General features: G+C 37.4%; 2 protein-coding genes across 3 annotated transcripts; both read left to right on the forward strand.

Annotated features, from left to right (window-relative positions):
• Window positions 1–3,197: 3,197 nt before the first annotated feature.
• Window positions 3,198–4,378, forward strand: LOC121643281 (interleukin-8-like). The gene is made up of 4 exons (XM_041990622.1): window positions 3,198–3,388; window positions 3,537–3,657; window positions 3,873–3,950; window positions 4,087–4,378. Exons 1-4 carry the CDS (start codon window positions 3,325–3,327, stop codon window positions 4,124–4,126), a joined length of 303 nt encoding a protein of 100 aa, XP_041846556.1. The 5' UTR covers window positions 3,198–3,324; the 3' UTR covers window positions 4,127–4,378.
• A 2,151-nt stretch (window positions 4,379–6,529) lies between these two features.
• kiaa1191 (KIAA1191 ortholog) lies at window positions 6,530–15,065 on the forward strand. 2 transcript variants are annotated; one of them, XM_041990330.1, is made up of 8 exons: window positions 6,530–6,747; window positions 8,045–8,135; window positions 8,260–8,447; window positions 8,665–8,779; window positions 9,331–9,458; window positions 12,969–13,108; window positions 13,311–13,495; window positions 13,816–15,065. In XM_041990330.1, exons 2-8 carry the CDS (start codon window positions 8,108–8,110, stop codon window positions 14,019–14,021), a joined length of 990 nt encoding a protein of 329 aa, XP_041846264.1. In that variant the 5' UTR covers window positions 6,530–6,747; window positions 8,045–8,107; the 3' UTR covers window positions 14,022–15,065. The 2 variants fall into 2 exon arrangements, with proteins under 2 accessions (XP_041846264.1, XP_041846265.1); XM_041990331.1 differs by lacking the exon at window positions 6,530–6,747 and adding an exon at window positions 7,117–7,235.
• The last annotated feature ends 3,662 nt before the right edge of the window (window positions 15,066–18,727 follow it).

Here is an 18,727-nt window from a genome sequence, read left to right on the forward strand (position 1 = left end):
AGATAGCATCTCGGCTGCAGTAATAAATAATAGCGGAAATAGGGCATCCCTGCTTAATTCCTTTTTAAATTGGAAATCTTGGGGATGTACCCTGTGGCAGAAGAACTGTACTATTTGTATTTTTATTAATTAATTTAACTCTGTTTATAAATTGTTCACCAAATCCTATTAGCTCTAATGTACGAAACATAAAGCTGTGTTCAACTGAATCAAACACAAGCAAATCATGTATAAGTCGAATATTATTATGTATTGAACGTCCCCTGATGAAGCCCGATTGTATGTCTGAGACTATGTCCTCAATCTCCAATCTAAGTCTGTTTGCAAAAATATGAGTCAGCAGTTTTTAATCGTTGTTAAGAAGAGTTATGGGTCAGAGATTATCAATTATCTATGAGTTTTTACCAGGTCTGGGAATTAGGGTGATGACTCCTTGTGTCATTGTAGTTGGTAAAATAAACATATTACATATTTCTTTGAGCATATTAAATAAAAGATCTTTTAGGTTATCCCAGAAATGCTTGTAAAAGTTACTCGTTATACCACCTGACCCTGGGAATTTATTTTATTTTAAGCAGTTTAGGGCTTTCTCAACTTCTTCTATTTTAATTTCAGTATCACAAGTATTTTTAAAACATTCATCAATCTTTGGGATCTGTTCATTGATTGGTTCAAAAGAAGTATCAGCAGCAACATGTGAATAAGAGGAAGAATATAATTGACCATAAAACTGGAAAATTGTTTTGGAGATCTTAGGATCAGTGCATTCTTGGTCGTCAATTATTAACATTTTTACAGCGTTCTGTTCCCGCGAGATGTAGAGCGGATGTATGCTCCTTTACCTTTATTAATATAAATGCAGTCCAGCGAGGAATCCAGAGTGGTCAATTTTTGTTTACCATCCTAATTTATCAAAGTTTTATTGCAAATATTACAGATTTTTTTTTTATATAATATGCATTTCTTTTTGTTTACAGTCTCTACATAAAACTTTGCTGAACGAGATGGAGATTTGACGTATTTTGTATTTTAAATATTCCCATTCATCTCTAAAACTCGTGAGTGATGAGTCACTGTTTATGTCTTTAATAGTTCTTTTTTATTTCTTGACAATAAGGATCATGATTGAGGAGATTTGAGGTGAATTTGCAATATCCTTTCATTTTTTTGCCCCTATGAGATGGTGTAACATTAATTTTAACCAGACAGTGATCTGTTAGTGGTGCAGCTGAGATGTGTGCATTTTATTTCAGAGTCAGGTTTAGTATTAGACATAAGCCAATAGTCTAACCTAGATTTAATTGTTCCATCTGGTTTAAACCAAGTAAACATTTGAGTATATGGGTTTGGATAGCTCCAAACATCTCTCAGTTTGAGAGAGTTACAGAATTCAACTAAAACTGTATTGTGGGGCATCTATCAAGCCAATCAGCTCTGTTAGAAGTTTTTTTGTTCTGGTTCTGGTTGTTAGAACCATAAATATCCCCTAGGATAAAAAAAATCTGTAACTCATTTCAAAAACACAAATTATCCAACGACCCAGAGGGTCCCTCGTTGTGGCTATTATTTTCCTAAGAAAGTTATTCAGGAGTATGGCGACCCCTGCTGACCTATTTGAACTGTGGCTAAAAATGATTTTGTCTCCCTGCTGATTTGATTTGACCAAAATTTTGCTGTGAGTTTCTTAAATAAGATAACCATGTGCTTTTCATTTTTTAAGTACAAAAATGTAGCTTTTCTTTTTATACAAGCTCTTAAACCCCTAGTGTTCAGTGTTGCAAACGGATCCCACTCTTCTTTGCAGAACTTCGAGTTTTAAGTCAGTCTCCAGATTTCATTCCTGTGATACCCCATGATGAATTGGATCATCATTTGAGGGTCCCTCTTATTTTCTGTTTTCCCAAGTTCATGAACACTGTCAACAACTGTTTCCATGGTAGGGGACCACTGTGGTGCAATCTCTGAAAGGATGCTTATGACTTATTGACGGATCTGTTCATTTTCGTTTTCTTTAAAACCTTGTATTTTAAGGTTCCAGCGCCGCTTGTATGTTTCCAGCTCAGTGACTCTCTCTTTAAAGGTCTTTATTTAAGTAACATAAATGCAGTACCAAACACTCTAAACTAGCCCAACACAAACCTCCATTAACATCTAAAGTTTAAACACAAATACTGAATCTAAGGCAGAACACAAAGAACCTCAAAGAGCAGCCAAAAGAGCTGTATGCTACACAAAGGCAAAGCCAAACCAAAACGAGACAACAAATACTACGAATACACAGTCAGGTTTAACCCTGCTGAAACCTCTAAGTAGCCTACGTACCAAATAGCCACCACTAAGCATAGCAAATATACAGTCAATTATTGACTATGTAGCATCCCCTATTCTTTTTATTAATATTCTGTCTCAAACTATACATGATTTTATTGCTAACAGAACATAGAAAACTTATAAATTTTTAAATTCAGATGGAAAATATGAACTCATCTTGAATTTGATGGCAGCTACATGCCTCAAAAAGGGTCATGTTTACCACTATGTAGCATCCCCTACTCTTTTTATTAATAGTCTGTCTCAAAGATATGGAAACTCAAGTTTAAAACCAACTCTCAACCTTCAAACACTTTTATATGAAAAACTGGCAAGCACTCTAAATGTTTCCATGACACTCAAATGCCCAACTGTGATGGTTTAAAGCTAAATGCAAGCAAATGCAAACCTTGTACATACATACAAACTAATTCATGGTATAGTTAGATTATTTCCTGCATGCCAACTCTGATTCTTTTCCTTCTTTTTTCACCACTTCTAAACACAGCTTACTCAGCACAGACCAGAGCCAAAAATGACAACTGTATCCACTGCTGAGTCATGTTTGGCCAAATTTTGCTTTGTTATCACTAATAAGATTTCCAACAGCTGTATATTTTATTTTATGTTGCAGCACTTGTTCCCAAAGATTCTGCAGGATTTCACGTTTCAGAAAGTTATTTCTACTGGCTGAGCGGCCAGATTTCTGTTTCCTTGTGCCATGTGACACTGTGTGTGATCAGATTTGAACTTATAATAAAGGAAAGAAGGAGACTTGGTTGGTGCTTTTTGTTTTCTTTTGTGGTTCTTTAGGTTTCACTTTCCAGTCTGAAAAATTCCCCACTGTCACCGGAAAGATGAGGTATGCGGCTTAAGAAAGTATTTAAGAGGACCATTAGCCTCTATCCCTCACAGAGCTCCTGTCATCAAACCTGCTACTACTCTTTCTGCTTTGTCGGCTCTACCTAACGTTTTCAGTGGTTGCATCATCTTAACGGCTGCAGAAAACCAACCATGTCCATCATCATTAAGGGTTTTCTCTTCCTGGCTGTCGTGGTCTGCATTTCTGAATCCCAAAGTAAGTTTACCTTTGTTTTATTTTATCTTTTCTGTTTGTTTGTTTTCATCAGATAATAAAAATGTGATTTTTTTTTTTTTACAGAGATTTATTACTGTTTGTTCAGTCAGATGACGAGTTGATTGTTTTTCTTGTTTCCCTTTTCTAGTAAATGAAGCAGGACAGCAGTGTCTGTGTCAGCGTGTCAGGAACCGCATGGACAAAAGGTCTGAGATAAAGGACATCCAGATCTACCAGGCTACCGTCTTCTGCAGAAAAGTAGAGATTGTGTAAGTTATGAAAATGAAATTTTTAGAAATATCAGATTTTATTTAGAAATCCAGTGTTTTATTATAAAGCACTATAAAGATTCTTGAATAAACTGTAATTGTAATTGTAACTGTAATGAACACTTCCAGTAATTGTTTATGTACAAGGCTTATTAGTGTATATTTTTATGTTTTTCTGATGTGTTTTTAACAAAAAAATCTCCTTTATTCAACAGCATTACCAACAAGAAAGGTCTTCGCTATTGCCTGAACCCTGCTCTGCAGCCTGTAAAAATGATCGTGACCAGAATGTTGTAAGTATTACATGAATATGTGCACCTTCCTCATTACATAGATTACCCAACTACCAGTTATGTTTGTAGTAACCGCTTTATAAATAACAGAATATCAGTCTAAATGGTAACCTGTTTGCTTTTTTGAAATTTCTAGAAATAATAAAAGATTGCAGCCACCACTTCCGCTGGTTTGACCTCTTCCACTTCCACTCAAGCCAGAACCTCAGCCCACTTCTGATTCTCCTCTTCACCAGTTTGTTAAAGAAGGAGCTTGTTTGACCTCTGACCCCTCAACAAATGTAAATATAAACAGGTTGAAACTTGAGAAACTGAACTATTTATCTTGTATTTATTCTAATGTGCTCTTACTACATACTGCATATCTAATCTGTCATAGTTTAATCTTTTTTTTATTGCCGTGTTTTGTAGGTAAATTTGTGTTTCCTATTTTTGGTTGTTTCAGATGTTTTGTTTATTTATGATTGTTATTTTTATGTATATTTTGTTGTTTCATTTATTTAATAATAAAAAAAAGAAAATAAATTAATTCATGCAGTCATCAATATGTCCACAAATAAGTCATTTTACATCAAAATATAGATTTTAGTACTGTACCATTGAATTTGTTTACCTGTATACTTAAATAAGATCATGCTGAGACAGCTGTGGCTTAGACTGAAGAGGGTCAGTGGTTCAGTTCCTAGCTTCCTCTGTCCAAATGCAAACACGTGGGCAAGAACCCACACATTTACACTACCAGTCACATTCACCCATTTACACACATATTCACATAGCACTGTCTGCAATGCATTAGGACATCAGGGGTAATTACATAAGTATATTATTTGTAGCCTTATTGCAAACGTTGCTCATTTATACAATAACATGTTACTTTACTTATCCAGTGGTCTCATGCAATGTGGGAGTTGTGCTTTAAAATATCAGTTTTATTCTAGACATGTAAACATAGGCATCTTCTAAACATGACTGACAGCAACACTACACACTGATAACACAAGGTCAATAAGCAGCAACACTAAATGTTTCCACTCTGTTCTGACAGGAGTGGCTCAGCTCTCTTGATCCTTATAGGCTGTTATTCCTCCACACCCCCCTCCACATATGCACAATGTCTCTTTAACATTGATCCAATTTCTTCACTTCTAATCACAAGCTTAGTCATACAGTTACAACTTTAATGCTGAGTGAAATGTAAATTCAAACAGAATGCAATCGTTGTCAGGACTCCTAAACTATTATTTTATTCCTAACAGAACATAGAAAACATATAAATGTTGAAATTCAGAAGGGAAATATGAACTCATCTTGAATTTGATGGCAGCTACATGCCTCGAAAGGGTCATATTTACCATTATGTAGCATCCCCTCTTCTTAACAATAGTCTGTCTCGAACATCTGGAAACTCGAGTTTAAAACCATCTCTAAACCTTCAAACACGCTTATATGGAAAAATGGAAAGCACTCTAAATGTTCCTGTTGTTTATTTGTTCTTGACAACATTGTGTAGTTTTGTGAAGTCATTCCAAAAACAACAGACATCCTCTAACTTATGTCTGACATCTTTCCTAAAGCTATCATGTAGGAAACATCTTGCACTGCTTCCTATGGAATTTACCTAACTTACATCATAGGGGTATTTTGAGAGTCATTGTGTTGTTTGTATCTTTATGAGAACTATGGAAGCAGACATTGTGTCTAAAATTATTTAGTAGATCTAAATGTGATCATACAACCTGCATAATGCTTAACCTATACAATGTTAAGGAATTATAATTATGAAATGCTGAGGACCAGACACTTCATTCTCACAATGCTCAAATGCCCAACTGTGATGGTTTAAAGTTAAAAGGTTTTCTCCAAAAGCAAGCAAATGCAAACCTTGTTTCATAAAAACATTAAAGCATTCTAAGTTAAATAAGTGTAGGATCCACCATACTAAATTGGGCTATGTAATTCTAATGTCAGAGTTGTTCACTAAAATAAATAAACAAAAATCAACCTATTTGATCACCTTTTTAAAGGCTAAATTTGATATAAAGTTACTTTACAACTTTAAGATTAATCAGATAGCACACACATCTGGCCTTGATTTCAGCTGCTTTTGGCACTGATAGCTGGTACAGCACTGGCAGGTGTTTTAGGGCCCACATAAGAAGCAAATAAAAGCTAATGGATATGTGGGTGGTCTGAGTAGGTCAACGTCAGCAGACAAGGACAAGTCTTGGCCAAAACACAAGACTTTAGGCCAAATTTTAAATCTGAGAAACGGGCTATTCCACCCCTCCAACCCCACCTGAGTGAAGGCTCTTGTTCACACATTCCAGCCCTGCATTCAAACTAAGACATGGTTTCATTTCCTGCATACCAACCCTGTCTCTTCTCCTTCTCTTCACCACACCTCAACACAGACCGAAGCCAAAAGTGACGTCTGCATTCACTGCTGAGTCACGTATATGGCCAAATATAACACTTTTAAAAAGCTGCTGACACCAGCTAAGCTGCTGACACTAACTGTATGTAGTATTTTGTGTTGTACTACTTTGTCCCTTAAAAATCTCCAGGGTTTCAAGTTTCAGTCACTTCCGCTGATTGGGCGCCCGGAATGTTGCGTTCACTGGTGCGGTGTGTCGATGTTCGCTGTTTGCTTGTCCAAAAGTCATGGGCGAACTAACCGGTCAACAAACATGCAGCAGTCGTTCCTACAGATCGTTTGCCAAATTGTCGCGACAGTAAGAAAGAAGTCAGTGCATCTGCGGAGTATTTTAACAGCGGAAAGGAAATATTGACATTTGAGGTGAGTGTTCCTGAAAATAGCATGCATGAGAAGCTGCTGCCCTTCATGCAAAACGCAACAGCAATTTACAAGCTGTGATTTAGTTAAGCAGATACAAGTTTGTCGATAAAGAAGTTGAAAATGGTTTAAATGTGAAGATAAAAACAAAGACACTGGATTTGCAACGCATAACTTGTCTCCCGGGAAATATAGTCATTGTCATCATTACCTTCATGTTTATTTTCTATAACAAATCTTACTTTGGGTGCTATCTTAACCCCCTTGGCGTGACTTCGGTTTTGCTTTTTGCAAGTCACGGTGCCGACGTGAACAGCAATCAGCTGTCAGGAAAGCAGCAGGATACTAAAGAGGAATTCACCGACACAAACATGGAAAAATCAGATTTCTGCCAAAGTAGTCTGGAGATTTTGAACCATATTCTCCTGCTTCGTCTAAGCAAGGAATTAATTTTCATATAAATGAGCTCAGATAAGGCTGACATAGAAAAAGTATTCATTATAAATAAGACATGGTTTGCCATTCTTGCTGTGTTATTTAGTAGGGAACCAACTAAAGCAGAATCCATGCCAAATTAACACTCACAGTTTCATTTCCATTTGGAAAAAAGAACCTATTTAAATTCAGCTTGGTTGTTTTGCTGATGATAAGCAGACTGATATGTGAGAGGGACTCTGATGTAAACTCATTGATGGCGGTGCTGTACAGTAACCAGACTCCAGTTCTATTTTAAAACCGGCCAAGAACAGGACACGGTGCACCTTGCACCTTACATATTTAGTCTGATCACTATATTATTTGATTTGACCAAAATTGCTTTGTGCGTTTTGTGTTTCTTTGTGGGACTTTCGGTCAAATCCTGTACTGAAATTATCTAAATGTTTGAGATATAAATCACAAGTGTGATCAATATTGTATCAAATCAGAGGATAAATGATTTGCCAAAATCACTAATTCTGTCACCATGCTATTTTAATCAAATTAAACTCATAAGCCAGCAAATGATGTGAAACAATATTACGCTGATTTAATCCAGTCGTCTTCAATCATATTACTCACATCACTCATCAAATTAAAATGAGAGATTTTGGTTGTTATAAAAAAGCAAATGGAAACTATTTCACATTTTCCCTAAATGCCTTCTACAAATGATTACTGTATCAATGTTTGATCAATGCTATTGGATTGTTGATCATCAATGGATGTAGACTGCTGAATTGCTTCACCCCTAGTAAATGTGTTGTTGCACTGCCCTTCAGTCTAATGACCCTTTTACCCTGTATAATGTCATGTGACGCAGGTCTAAGTGAATGTAGAGTCACCTTCCTGTTTCCATTGGTCAGACGTTTGATCTTGTGTCAAAATGGCTTCAGGGAGGGAAGACATTCCAGGTAATGCTTTCATTTAAATGAGATGCATGAACAAAAAGATGAGAGTTCTAATCTTTATCAGAAATGGTTTTTAATGCAAATTAAAGCACAGCGGCAACCTGCCTTCTCTGTTCCCATCTTTCAGCACTTGAGTCTGGCATGCCATCTGGCTTTTGTGCTGCCTTGTCATGTCCAATTGGGATAACTCGACACAATATCAGCTACGATGAGCACATGGAGACTCCCATGCATTCGCCTCCTCCAGACATGTCTGTCAAGATTTATTGGAAAGACCCAGTCATCCCAAAGCACAGATTCAGAAACACTGCAGAGGTGCTTTTCTTTTTGTTTTTTATGTTTTTTTTTTTCCTAACTTGCATTGTTTTGAACTGGTTCCCTGAACAAAATGTTGTTTTTTTGTTTTGTTTTGGCTTGTGTGAAACCTGTTTTTGAGGATTAGGTGCACACTTGGGTGCTATGGATTTGCTAACTTGGCTGGTGTGGAACTACTTTGTAAGTTAATCCTAACACTGTAAACTTGTGTGACTAGGAACGTGAGAGCGGTGGGAAGTTACTGCCACTTGAGGCAGCAGTGCCTCCAGCAGTGTCTCCAGTTCCTGTGGTGAAAACCAAAGCCACATCTTTAATGAGCTCACTTATGATAAGTAAGTCAACTAAATGAACTAAAATAATTAGACAAATATAATTTTCCTTTAAGTAATTACAGCCCCAATGCAAAAAAAAAGTTGAGATGCTGTGTAAATGTAAATAAAAACCAAATGCAATGATTTGCTAATCTTATTAACCCACATTTTATTCCCACCAGAATATAAACAACATATCGGATGTTGAAACTGAGACATTTTCCCATTTCAAGGAAAATATTGGCTTGTTTTTAATTTGATGCCAGCAATTGTTGTTTATGCTCCATCGGAAATAAAACATGGGTTTATAAGATGTGCAAATCAGTGCATTCTGTTTTTATTTGCACTGTATACAGCATCCCAACTCCAGTGGACATGAAAGTTCCAGGGACATTTTCTTTACTCCGTGTCACACACTCATGCATGCACACAGAACTGAAATCTTATTTCCCAAATGCTTGCTGCCTATAGACAAACAAACTGAAAAAAACAACCTGTGGTTCCAAATTAATTTCAGCACATTCATACTTTGACTATGAGCACATTTTAACTTCATGCCCATCTACACTTAGAACAAACCCAGGAGAACCTCCAGAAGTTTGAGCATCAGGCAGGATTGACAGATGATGTTTATTCGCCCCACAAGGGCCTCTCTGCTGAGGAAACCCGCTCTCACCGACTTGTTGATGGCACCTTACCAGTGAGTATGAAAAGGTGTGATGTATCAGGAGCTGTGTCACAAACAATAAAAAATGTGTGCGTGACATGACTTGGAAAAAAAGCTGCAAAAATATGACTTCTCCACATTTATTTACTTAAATCGTGTCATTAAAGTTTAGATGAATGTCAGGCATTTGGTTTAAGCTTTATTTACAGTACATGAAAGACCTTTTCAGGTATAGGCCTGCTTTATGAACTCAGGTCATTAATAAATCCTGTTTAAAAAAACAAAAAAAAAAAACAATGAGAAGAGGGTGAGTTTTGTCTACAAATTGTAAGTTTATCTAACATACAGATCAAATTTAATGAATTGTTATACTGTCACAACTTTAATAACAAAGAAATTAAAATAATGCTGAGGATACAGTATTACAAGGTCAAAAAAATATCATTTGCACAAACAGAAGATGAGAATTTATTTTAATTGTTGTCCATATATATATATTTGGTTATACCTTTCATGTGAGATATTGCTTACTTTCCAGAAAGCCACTGAGTACAACAGCGAACATTCATAAGGCACCTGTTACTGCGTGTATGCACAGAGGTTATGTTTATAACTAAGCATGTAAACTTTTCCAGTTGTCATGCCCACTTTGTTTCTATCCCATGCTCACGTTTTTACAAGATATCAACTGACTTTTTCCAGTTTCACAATGTATTGCTGAAATCTCAGATTATAACTGTTCTCTTGAAACAAATGTTCTCTCGCTTTGAATAAGAAGGAATTATGTTAAAAACACAGAAATTATCACCAGCCGCAGTGATAACGGGAAAAACATGGGGCTACATTTTTGTAAACAAATTACGTAATAATCTAAATGCTGTTGTTCTAGCAGTTCTGTTGCCAAGCAACGTTCTTACATGAACCTAGCCCCTTTGTATTCTGAAACCGACCAACCAGAGAGCTCATGACAAATAGGGCCCGCTGCAGTGCATATCGCCGACCTTTTTTTCTTTGAAAAGTAATCGTCACCGAAATAGCAAATAATGGATAAAATGAAGGAATCTGTTGAACTGAGGCGTCAGAGAAGACTTATCATAAAAAGGTTTGTCTAGAACAAGCTGTATTTTGCTGCCGACATTAGGAGCTTCTGCCTGAAAGAGGCCCGTTAGCATAGCAACCTTGGAAGCTAACTAGCGCAGATTGTTTGGAAGCTAACTCGAGAAAAAACAAACTGACTGTTGGTTTATTAGCAGTTCATTTAACCCTATGCTAACTTTAATAAAGCTATTGTGACGCGCACGAAATAAGCGTATATTCACTAGTTGGCTACATAGTATCAGCCTAGGGTATATCTCAAAGGGTTGTCACAGTATGTAGCCATAAATGTAGTTATCTGGCAATGGTTAGCATAGCACCTGCTCGCTCATATAAAACGTTTAACGGTGATTTTCTCGACCGTGAATGGAAACTGTAGAGGGTGAAATCAATGAGTTAATATTAAATGACGGTCGAGGGGTTTGTGGTGGTTTTGTTTGTTTCAGAATGTCAGTTTCCATCAAACCCTAGACCCAGTTTGAGCCAGTTATTGTCACGTGGTCAAGCGTTAACTTTAAATGGACAGCTACACATTGGGGTTACAGTGCCACCTATCCAACTGTAGGTTGGCGTGTGTGCGTCTGACCAATAATTTCATTATTTTAGGCGTTATTCACACCACAAGTCAATATGAGTTTAACAATAATAATATAAATAATAACAAGTACTCGAAAACGTATTTGTATTTCTTCATAGACAGCGATTCTTGGGGGAAAAAAGATAATAAAATAAATAATATACTTGAGTCCAGTTCCCAACTCATCTATAAGTAAATTTATTTAAACGTAAACAACAAAAGAGCTCATATTTGCAACAAGTTTGGATTGTTCACTTGGTTTGTGGCTGAAAACAGCCTCAGGCTCTCTTAATTGCACAAGCTTGACCTTACTTTTGTTTGTAGAACTTCAAACAGGCTGCAAATGTAGTTTACAGCTATTTTCAGGTCCTTTTAGACATGCCCAGCTGGATTTAGGAGCAGTCTAGCACATTTTCGCCAGATTAAAAACCTAAAAACAGCGTTTCTCTGGTGCAACTCCTGTGTAGTCTGTATGCCTTGGTTCTTTTGTCTTTTTTAAAATGTAAACATTCAAAGGAAATCCAAGTAATCTAATCTGAGGATTTTGATTAGGATGACTTTGGAGTGTTGTGTGCCTTTACTCCAACTCCACTTTAGTTAAATATGGCTTCTGCTTGTCAATTTTACCACCTATTACACATGCTGCATATATTGTCTTTTAGTGGTGTGATACATTCACAATCATCACTGCGATTTGGTTATTGGTTACCTGTTCAGTTGAGGCCCTTCTTCCACAATACTGACTTTAGATGACTGGCCTGATCTAGAAAGCTTGGTAGTTATTTCAGACTTCTTTTTTAAATGATAGGTGAGGGGAAAAAATGATGGTGGGTTTTTATAGATGTGTGCACATTTCATGAAGAATACTGAAAGTATTCAAGCATAGGTGGTTTCCAGTTGATAGAACATACACCTGGGCTCAGTTGTAAGTCTGGTAACAAATGCCTTAATGCATTTATGAATCATGCTTTCTGTTTTCTAATATAATAACTAAATGCTACAAAAATTTGCCCTTGTAGCATGTTTCTGACAGGAAGGAGAGAAACAATGCAATCTCAAATTTGTTGAATCCTGCAGGGTTTGCACGATGAAATCTGACAGGTTACTAACCCACATCAATCAACAGGGATAAAAAGCCATGCAGATGCCTTCTGTCGTGTATTTTCAAGATGACTTCTGCCATGAACCAAAAGCAGGATGTTTACACATTTAATATGAATTCCGAAGTATGTCCAAGAAATGGACGGGAATTTACCTGCATCAAATGGAAACTGATTTTTGGCAATTGTATTCCAGAGCTCATTACTCAAATAAACCAAAATGTTGAGGCATGTATGGTTGAACATTATTTTTATCAGAAACTATGTGTATTTTTAATATTCTCTGCTTAAAAAACAGTAAAGCTTGTATGGTTATTTTACTTGGTGTTTGACTGATGTTGGAGAGAGAGAAAATGTTTTCTTGGTGAACTGAATTCATATAGTCTGTGATGGTTTATGCCAACTTATTAATATTTTTAATTATAATGTATTTAATTGTGAAATTACTCATTCCCTGCCTCCCAATGTTTCTCCTTTCCCACCCACATGACACAATAACAGATGGTAGGCACAGATATGTGATTCACTGTTTTTGATCTTCACAGCCAGTTAAAGACTGCAGACCTTTTGCATTGTGTACCAAGGGTTGTTTCCTTTGTAGATAAGATCAACATCAACTCTTACTCATTCACATATAACAAACCAGTCAAACTTATTATATATATATATTTATCTTTTTATTCCTTTTAATTTTCCAGGCTGATTTTTGACCAGTAAAAAAATTCTTTATTTTGTTAATGATCTTTTTTTGTTTAATTTTTGCTTGAGCAGAAGTTGAGAATGCCAAGCGGGGACTTCAAGGAGGACAGGCTTACAACATCAGCACAATCCACCCCAAGTGGCACCCCCTCGGTCACCCCTTCTGTCACCCCCTGCGTTAGCCCCCTCTCATCACCAGCTGTTAATCGCAGGTGAGTGTTGTGCTTCTAAAACACTTTGCTCATTTACTCACTCGGCAATTCCAGATCTGCAGTTTTGCATTTAAATGAGTAGATGTGGAACTTGCAGAACTCGCGGGTGATTTCCAAAAATAAGCTTTAGTAGTTGTTGTGTGGCAGATGTTGTCATTTTCCTTGTATATTCATACCTTGCTCTTCATGGATGGGGACACAGGAACTGGTTCCAGCTGAATTCAGCACCTTTTCTGGTGCCTCCAGAGTCTAACAAACTTAGCCCCAACATAGACATGGGAGGAACTGAGGGAGGAGGAGGAGGAGGATTGGAAAGGTGGAGCCTCTTTGGAACTCGGTCTGGAGTACATAAATCCCCTACTGATCCTGGCTCTGAAACCAGCACAGGTGAGAGAATTGTATTTACTGTTCTGTTTCTGAGATGCACAACAGTAAACAAGAAGTCTAGTTTTACTGTAAAGCTTTTATATTTCTAGCAGAAGAGTAAATCCTCCTAACTAATAAATCACACTTTGATGGGGCCTCTGTTATGTTTTGGTTTGTTTAACTAAATACAGAAATGATGAATACTGTTGCAAAGCGAGGCAGTAAAACCACTGAACTCCAGAAAAACGCATCTCTTTAAAACAGCATTTCTATGGCAGCTTCTTATGACATTAAGTGTTCAGGTTGTTAATAACGATATGAACCACACCTCTCTCCTGCAGGCTTCTCATTACAGTCCTACTTTGGCCTTCAGAAGTCTTCTACCATGGATGGCACCAACACCCAAATCAACCTGAAGGTGGAGGACCCTGCAAATTTTATGCCTCCCAAGATCGACATCTCAGGCACTGAAGCCAAGCGGGCTTCCACACGGCCACACAAACTTAAACCTCGGGACATGAATGTTTTAACACCTTCGGGTTTCTGAAGTCGGGCCAGCTGTCTAGTTCCTCCTCGTGGTACATCCTCAGCATTCATTCTTTCACCAACTGATTGCTCATTTGATTTCCTGCCTTCTCCTGCAGTACCTTGTAAATTTCCTGATGCTGAGAGGACTGAGGGCCACCTACAGTATTAGCTCATCAGCCCCAAAGACATCACTGCACTGTTACTCCCTTTTCGGAGACCCGGTGAAATTGATTCTTGTCTTCTAAGTTCCATTTCAGTCTCTCCCAGCCATTGGTCCAATTAAAAAACAAATAGTTATTTAATTTGTCACACTTGAAGATGTTTTGTGTTACTGTTGCATCACATATTAATGAGTGCATTGGTCTGTATTGCCTTGCTGTCCTCATTCCATTGTCAGCAATGATGTTAAATCAAAGTTGAAATAGCTTGTCAGTCATTTAGCAAAAGTTAATCTCTTATGCATTGCCTCTCATACTAAAACTGACCACCTATTTCAATTAATAATGTTCAGATGCCTCATTTTTATTATTTTTGTAAGTTATTAGTTCAAATAACCCCCCAGATGTATTGTTGTGTAGTGCATCTCTATGTCAGCATGTAGAGTATAGAGTGGTGAATGACTGATATTGTGCCTAAACTTGCAACATGTTTGCATTTGGCTTCCAAGTTTAGCTTAAGTTTTTTTTTTTTTTTTTTTTTTTTTTTTTTCATTATTATGTGAAAGAGTATCTTAGAGTACCTTGACTCAGAATGATTGCTGACCTGAAGTGATTTTTATTGTTTTAACTCAGTGATTTTTATATCACCCTGCTTTAAATGAGCTTTGTTTATTCTAAGTAGTGAGTAGTACATTTTGTTGGGTTTTTACTTTCTTTGCATAAGACTGCAATGTTGGTTAAATAAGCTATAAACAAAGAGAGCATTCAACAGCTAATTGAGATTTGGGGAAATTGTGTTTTAAGAACTTTGCTGGTTTGTTGGAAAATGTTAAATTCCATTAAGTAATTGCACAAGGGAGGGAATCTCCCACAAACATCCGTAAATAAATCTCATAACAAGGAAAGATGGACGTCTTGTTTATTCTTTTATAAAAACATGCACAGGTTTAGCAAATATATTTAACATTCTTTCCATTAAATACTGTGTTTAGCATATAAAATTTCAATTCTGTTAATCTTTTTGTTGTGTACATAAACAAATTTAACTAATAACCCACTTAAACCCACTTGATTTTCTCAGAAAATAAAAAAGAATTAGGCATTGATATAATTAGATAATATGATCCCTTTCACAATTATTGTAAACTGCAGCAAATTATGTCATCAGGACAAAGGAGTAATGACATCATTTATCCAGAAGGTGGTACCAAAGTTCATGAAATCAAAGGATTGCTGCAGGCTTAGTTAGAATCTGTAATGGAGGAATCAAAGCTGTATTCGTGTTTCCCTGAACTGAAAAGTGTGATCAATAATAAGGAGATAATTTTCCCACATAGACATAAAGAAGATTATTTGTCTGTGGTGAGTTGTCCATCAGGCCTGTTGCTGTGCACGTGCCTTAAATTAATTAGTCTTTTCCTGCTGTCAGACTGACTGATTTTAATGCATCAGTTATCAACAGCTCAACATGACAGCTGAATATTTTGTACCGGTCAACCTCATTTCTCCCCATCAAAAGAAGGAGAAAAAAAAAAAAAAAACAACAAATCTAGGCCATTTGACAAGGAGCCAGCAGGGAGGTGCAGTATAGAGCAGAGGTCTCTTCCTTGTAAGCGCAGCCTGAATTACAGCCTTGTTAAAGCTCCCAACAGTCAACATCTGATGCCCTGTATATCGTGTGTGTGCTAGAGTCAACAGCAGTGTGTCTCTGTGTAAATGCAGCTGATTTATTCTAGGGTGTGCCTACTGCCCCTGGTTTCACCACTTCCACAAGCACTAAAGAGAAAATATAACACTTTTCAATTATAAGTTAATTAATGATCAAAAGTACTAGTGAATTAAGAGTCTTTCTTTGGATATTTTGCTGTGATTTTTACATTATTAGCCTCTTAACTTGAGGTGACTGTGATTTTCTTGAAGGGAATGCTGTTTTGCTTAATTACAGGCTGTTAAAGAATCCACTTCTGGTTTCCAGGTAGTGCAACAGGAACAAAGCTGAACATTTAACAGAAAAGACACGAATGAACAGAACAGAGAGCCTTGCGACAGTTAAAATGATTGACAGGTGGACACAAAATAAAAAGAAAACTGAACATGAGGAGAAGCAAAAGAAAGTCATGGCAAGAGAAAATGTTCTGGTAAAACTACAAAGATCTTTAGTCTTGAGTCACATTCTTGTGAGGCATGCAACATGGCACACAAGCAGCTGGGTCACAATGACTGTTTAAGTAACATTAAACCAAAAACACACAGCAGCACGGCAGAGGCAAGAGAGGCGGTGGGTGGGGAAGTCTGGAAGGGAGAGCAAAGGGTGGAGTGCTCCCGCAGCCATGACGTAACACAGATGGTTCTCTTTCTGGATCCGACATGACGTGATTGTTTAGCCCCCCCCCGGACCCCTCTGCTGCCCTCATCCCAAACTCCAACCCCACTCTGCTTGGTTCTGCTCTGATCCCACAAAAACCATTTTAGCTTACTCACAGATGTGCAACAAGAAGCACCACCCTGCCAGGGTGACCGCACAAAACACCAAAACTAACACCCTGTCTGACAAACTCACGTACTCATCTACATGTTGAAAAAATGGTCCTGCCCGTTCCTCCCTGGTGACCTCAAAACAAAAACTTTGATTTCTTCTCAGCTTTGACAATGACATAACTTAGACCTGCCAGTCTAACCAAATCACTCTAACGTGGACAAGCAAACAGGAAACCAGACCCAATTAATCCGAAACCACATCAGCTACCTCTGCAGGTCCAGGTTCATTGTACTGATAATAATATGTCTGGAAAAAAGCCGTTGGTGTCCAAATGTGTATAAAGGTCAGATTTGAAAAAGACTGAATTAACTTTTATTGGGTACTTGTAGGAGTGGTAAAGCACTTCATGTCAAGGTCACTCCAGGAATATGATGGGAATCCCTTTTACAGTACACACATTTAATTAGAGGGATTTTGTGGTCTACAGATATGAGGCAGCAGTGCCTGACCTACAGAGGAGTCATTTTCGGGAACAATGTGTTGCAATGGTTTTATTCTCTGTTAGCTGTAGAAGGGAGGATCCTGCCTACTTATGAATACAGCCAAAAGAAACTTCTTACGGCACACTGGAGTGGTTGATTAGATTATCATATCTATCAAAGACTTTATTACCAATACTGTCCCTCGTTTATAGCTTTCTGGTTATATATTAATTGTCTCTTATCCATGTAACCAGTATTGCTAAAACTAGTGGAAATTAGCATGCTCTTTGTGAGGATTAATAAGTATTCACACTAGTGATAACTAAATCTAATGAGGGAATTACAGGGGTCCCTTTTGGCGTTCTTGTGATGTCATATGCTGTAAAATGTGACTCCAAAATTCCAGATCCACATCTGGGGCTTATTCATAGATGACCCATTGAGACTGGGATGAGTACACGGGGATGTGTGTGTTTGGGAGTGGAGGGAATGAAGGATCTTTAGCGGAGCTGATGGTTGTCTTAAGATATCCTGTGAAAGTAAAACCCATGTGCTCACTACCTGGAGATAGGGTTACAGTCTTATGGCATCTGATATGGATTGTGTGTTGCATAACAAGAAACGTCTGAACAACATAAATCGATAAGATGTGACGTCTAACAGCATGTCCTCAGAAGTCCCAGTAGAATTTGACTGCGAGAACAGATTAAATCAAAAATGTTCCACAACAACAAATCAGGAAACGTTGGTACAGTATGGGATATGTAAATTTAAAGAAATTAAATCCTACATTTACTTTGACTTTTAATCCACTGCAGATAAACCTAAGATAATTAATCCTTTATTTATTTATTTATTTATTTTTTATTTGATAGAATATATTCATTTATTGCATTTCATGATCCAAAAAACAACTGGGACAATTAAAACAAGTAATGAGATGGGGAAAAGTGTCACCTTTAATCGGACTGTAATTTGGTATTAGTAACAAAGGTGTGCAGAGGGTCTCCAGTTGGTCAAAAAATGTTTAAATGAAACAATGGTTCTCAAAACAAAACTGGAAAGAATTTGCAGATTTCTTCATCTAGACTGCAGAATATTATTCTAATAGTGATGCAGTTTGGGGAAATTCCCTCAGACTTCACTGTATCAAGAACCCTTATTTGTCAGTAGCTAACAGAACCATCTGGAGAAGTGATTAAAACTTGTGGAAACTGTGGGAAACTTGGTCAAGCACTACAGTACAGAGTTACATTCACAAATGGAAATAAAAATGTTATGCTATTGTGCAAAAAGAATTTTGAGGTGGAGTTCATTATGATGTGTTTGCCAGAAGTGTGGGACATCCCTCCATTTTCTGAATTGGACTATGCCACTTAGACCAATTCAGGGTTGCAAGAAAGCTGGAGCATATTCCAGCAATTAGCAGGTGAGAGGCAGGTACACCCCGGACAGGTTGCCAGGCCATCGCAGAGCCAACACTGAGAGACAAACAACCAGTCACGCTCACACTCACTCCTAGGGAGAATTTAGAGTGACCAATTAACCTAACATGCATGTCTTTGGACAGTGGGAGGAAGCCGGAGAAATGCATACAGGGAGAACA

Source organism: Melanotaenia boesemani, chromosome 7, assembly GCF_017639745.1.
Source record: "Melanotaenia boesemani isolate fMelBoe1 chromosome 7, fMelBoe1.pri, whole genome shotgun sequence".
Lineage (NCBI taxonomy): Eukaryota > Metazoa > Chordata > Actinopteri > Atheriniformes > Melanotaeniidae > Melanotaenia > Melanotaenia boesemani.

Excerpts from the sequence above, each read along its gene's own strand:
- LOC121643281 (XM_041990622.1), top strand. The coding sequence starts at position 3,325 with ATGTCCATCATCATTAAGGGTTTTCTCTTCCTGGCTGTCGTGGTCTGC. Across the intron at positions 3,389-3,536 it reads CTGCATTTCTGAATCCCAAA|TAAATGAAGCAGGACAGCAG; the intron begins GTAAGTTTACCT and ends TCCCTTTTCTAG. Across the intron at positions 3,658-3,872 it reads TGCAGAAAAGTAGAGATTGT|CATTACCAACAAGAAAGGTC; the intron begins GTAAGTTATGAA and ends TTTATTCAACAG.
- kiaa1191 (XM_041990330.1), top strand. The coding sequence starts at position 8,108 with ATGGCTTCAGGGAGGGAAGACATTCCAG. Across the intron at positions 8,780-9,330 it reads AATGAGCTCACTTATGATAA|AACAAACCCAGGAGAACCTC; the intron begins GTAAGTCAACTA and ends ATCTACACTTAG. Across the intron at positions 9,459-12,968 it reads TTGTTGATGGCACCTTACCA|AAGTTGAGAATGCCAAGCGG; the intron begins GTGAGTATGAAA and ends TTGCTTGAGCAG.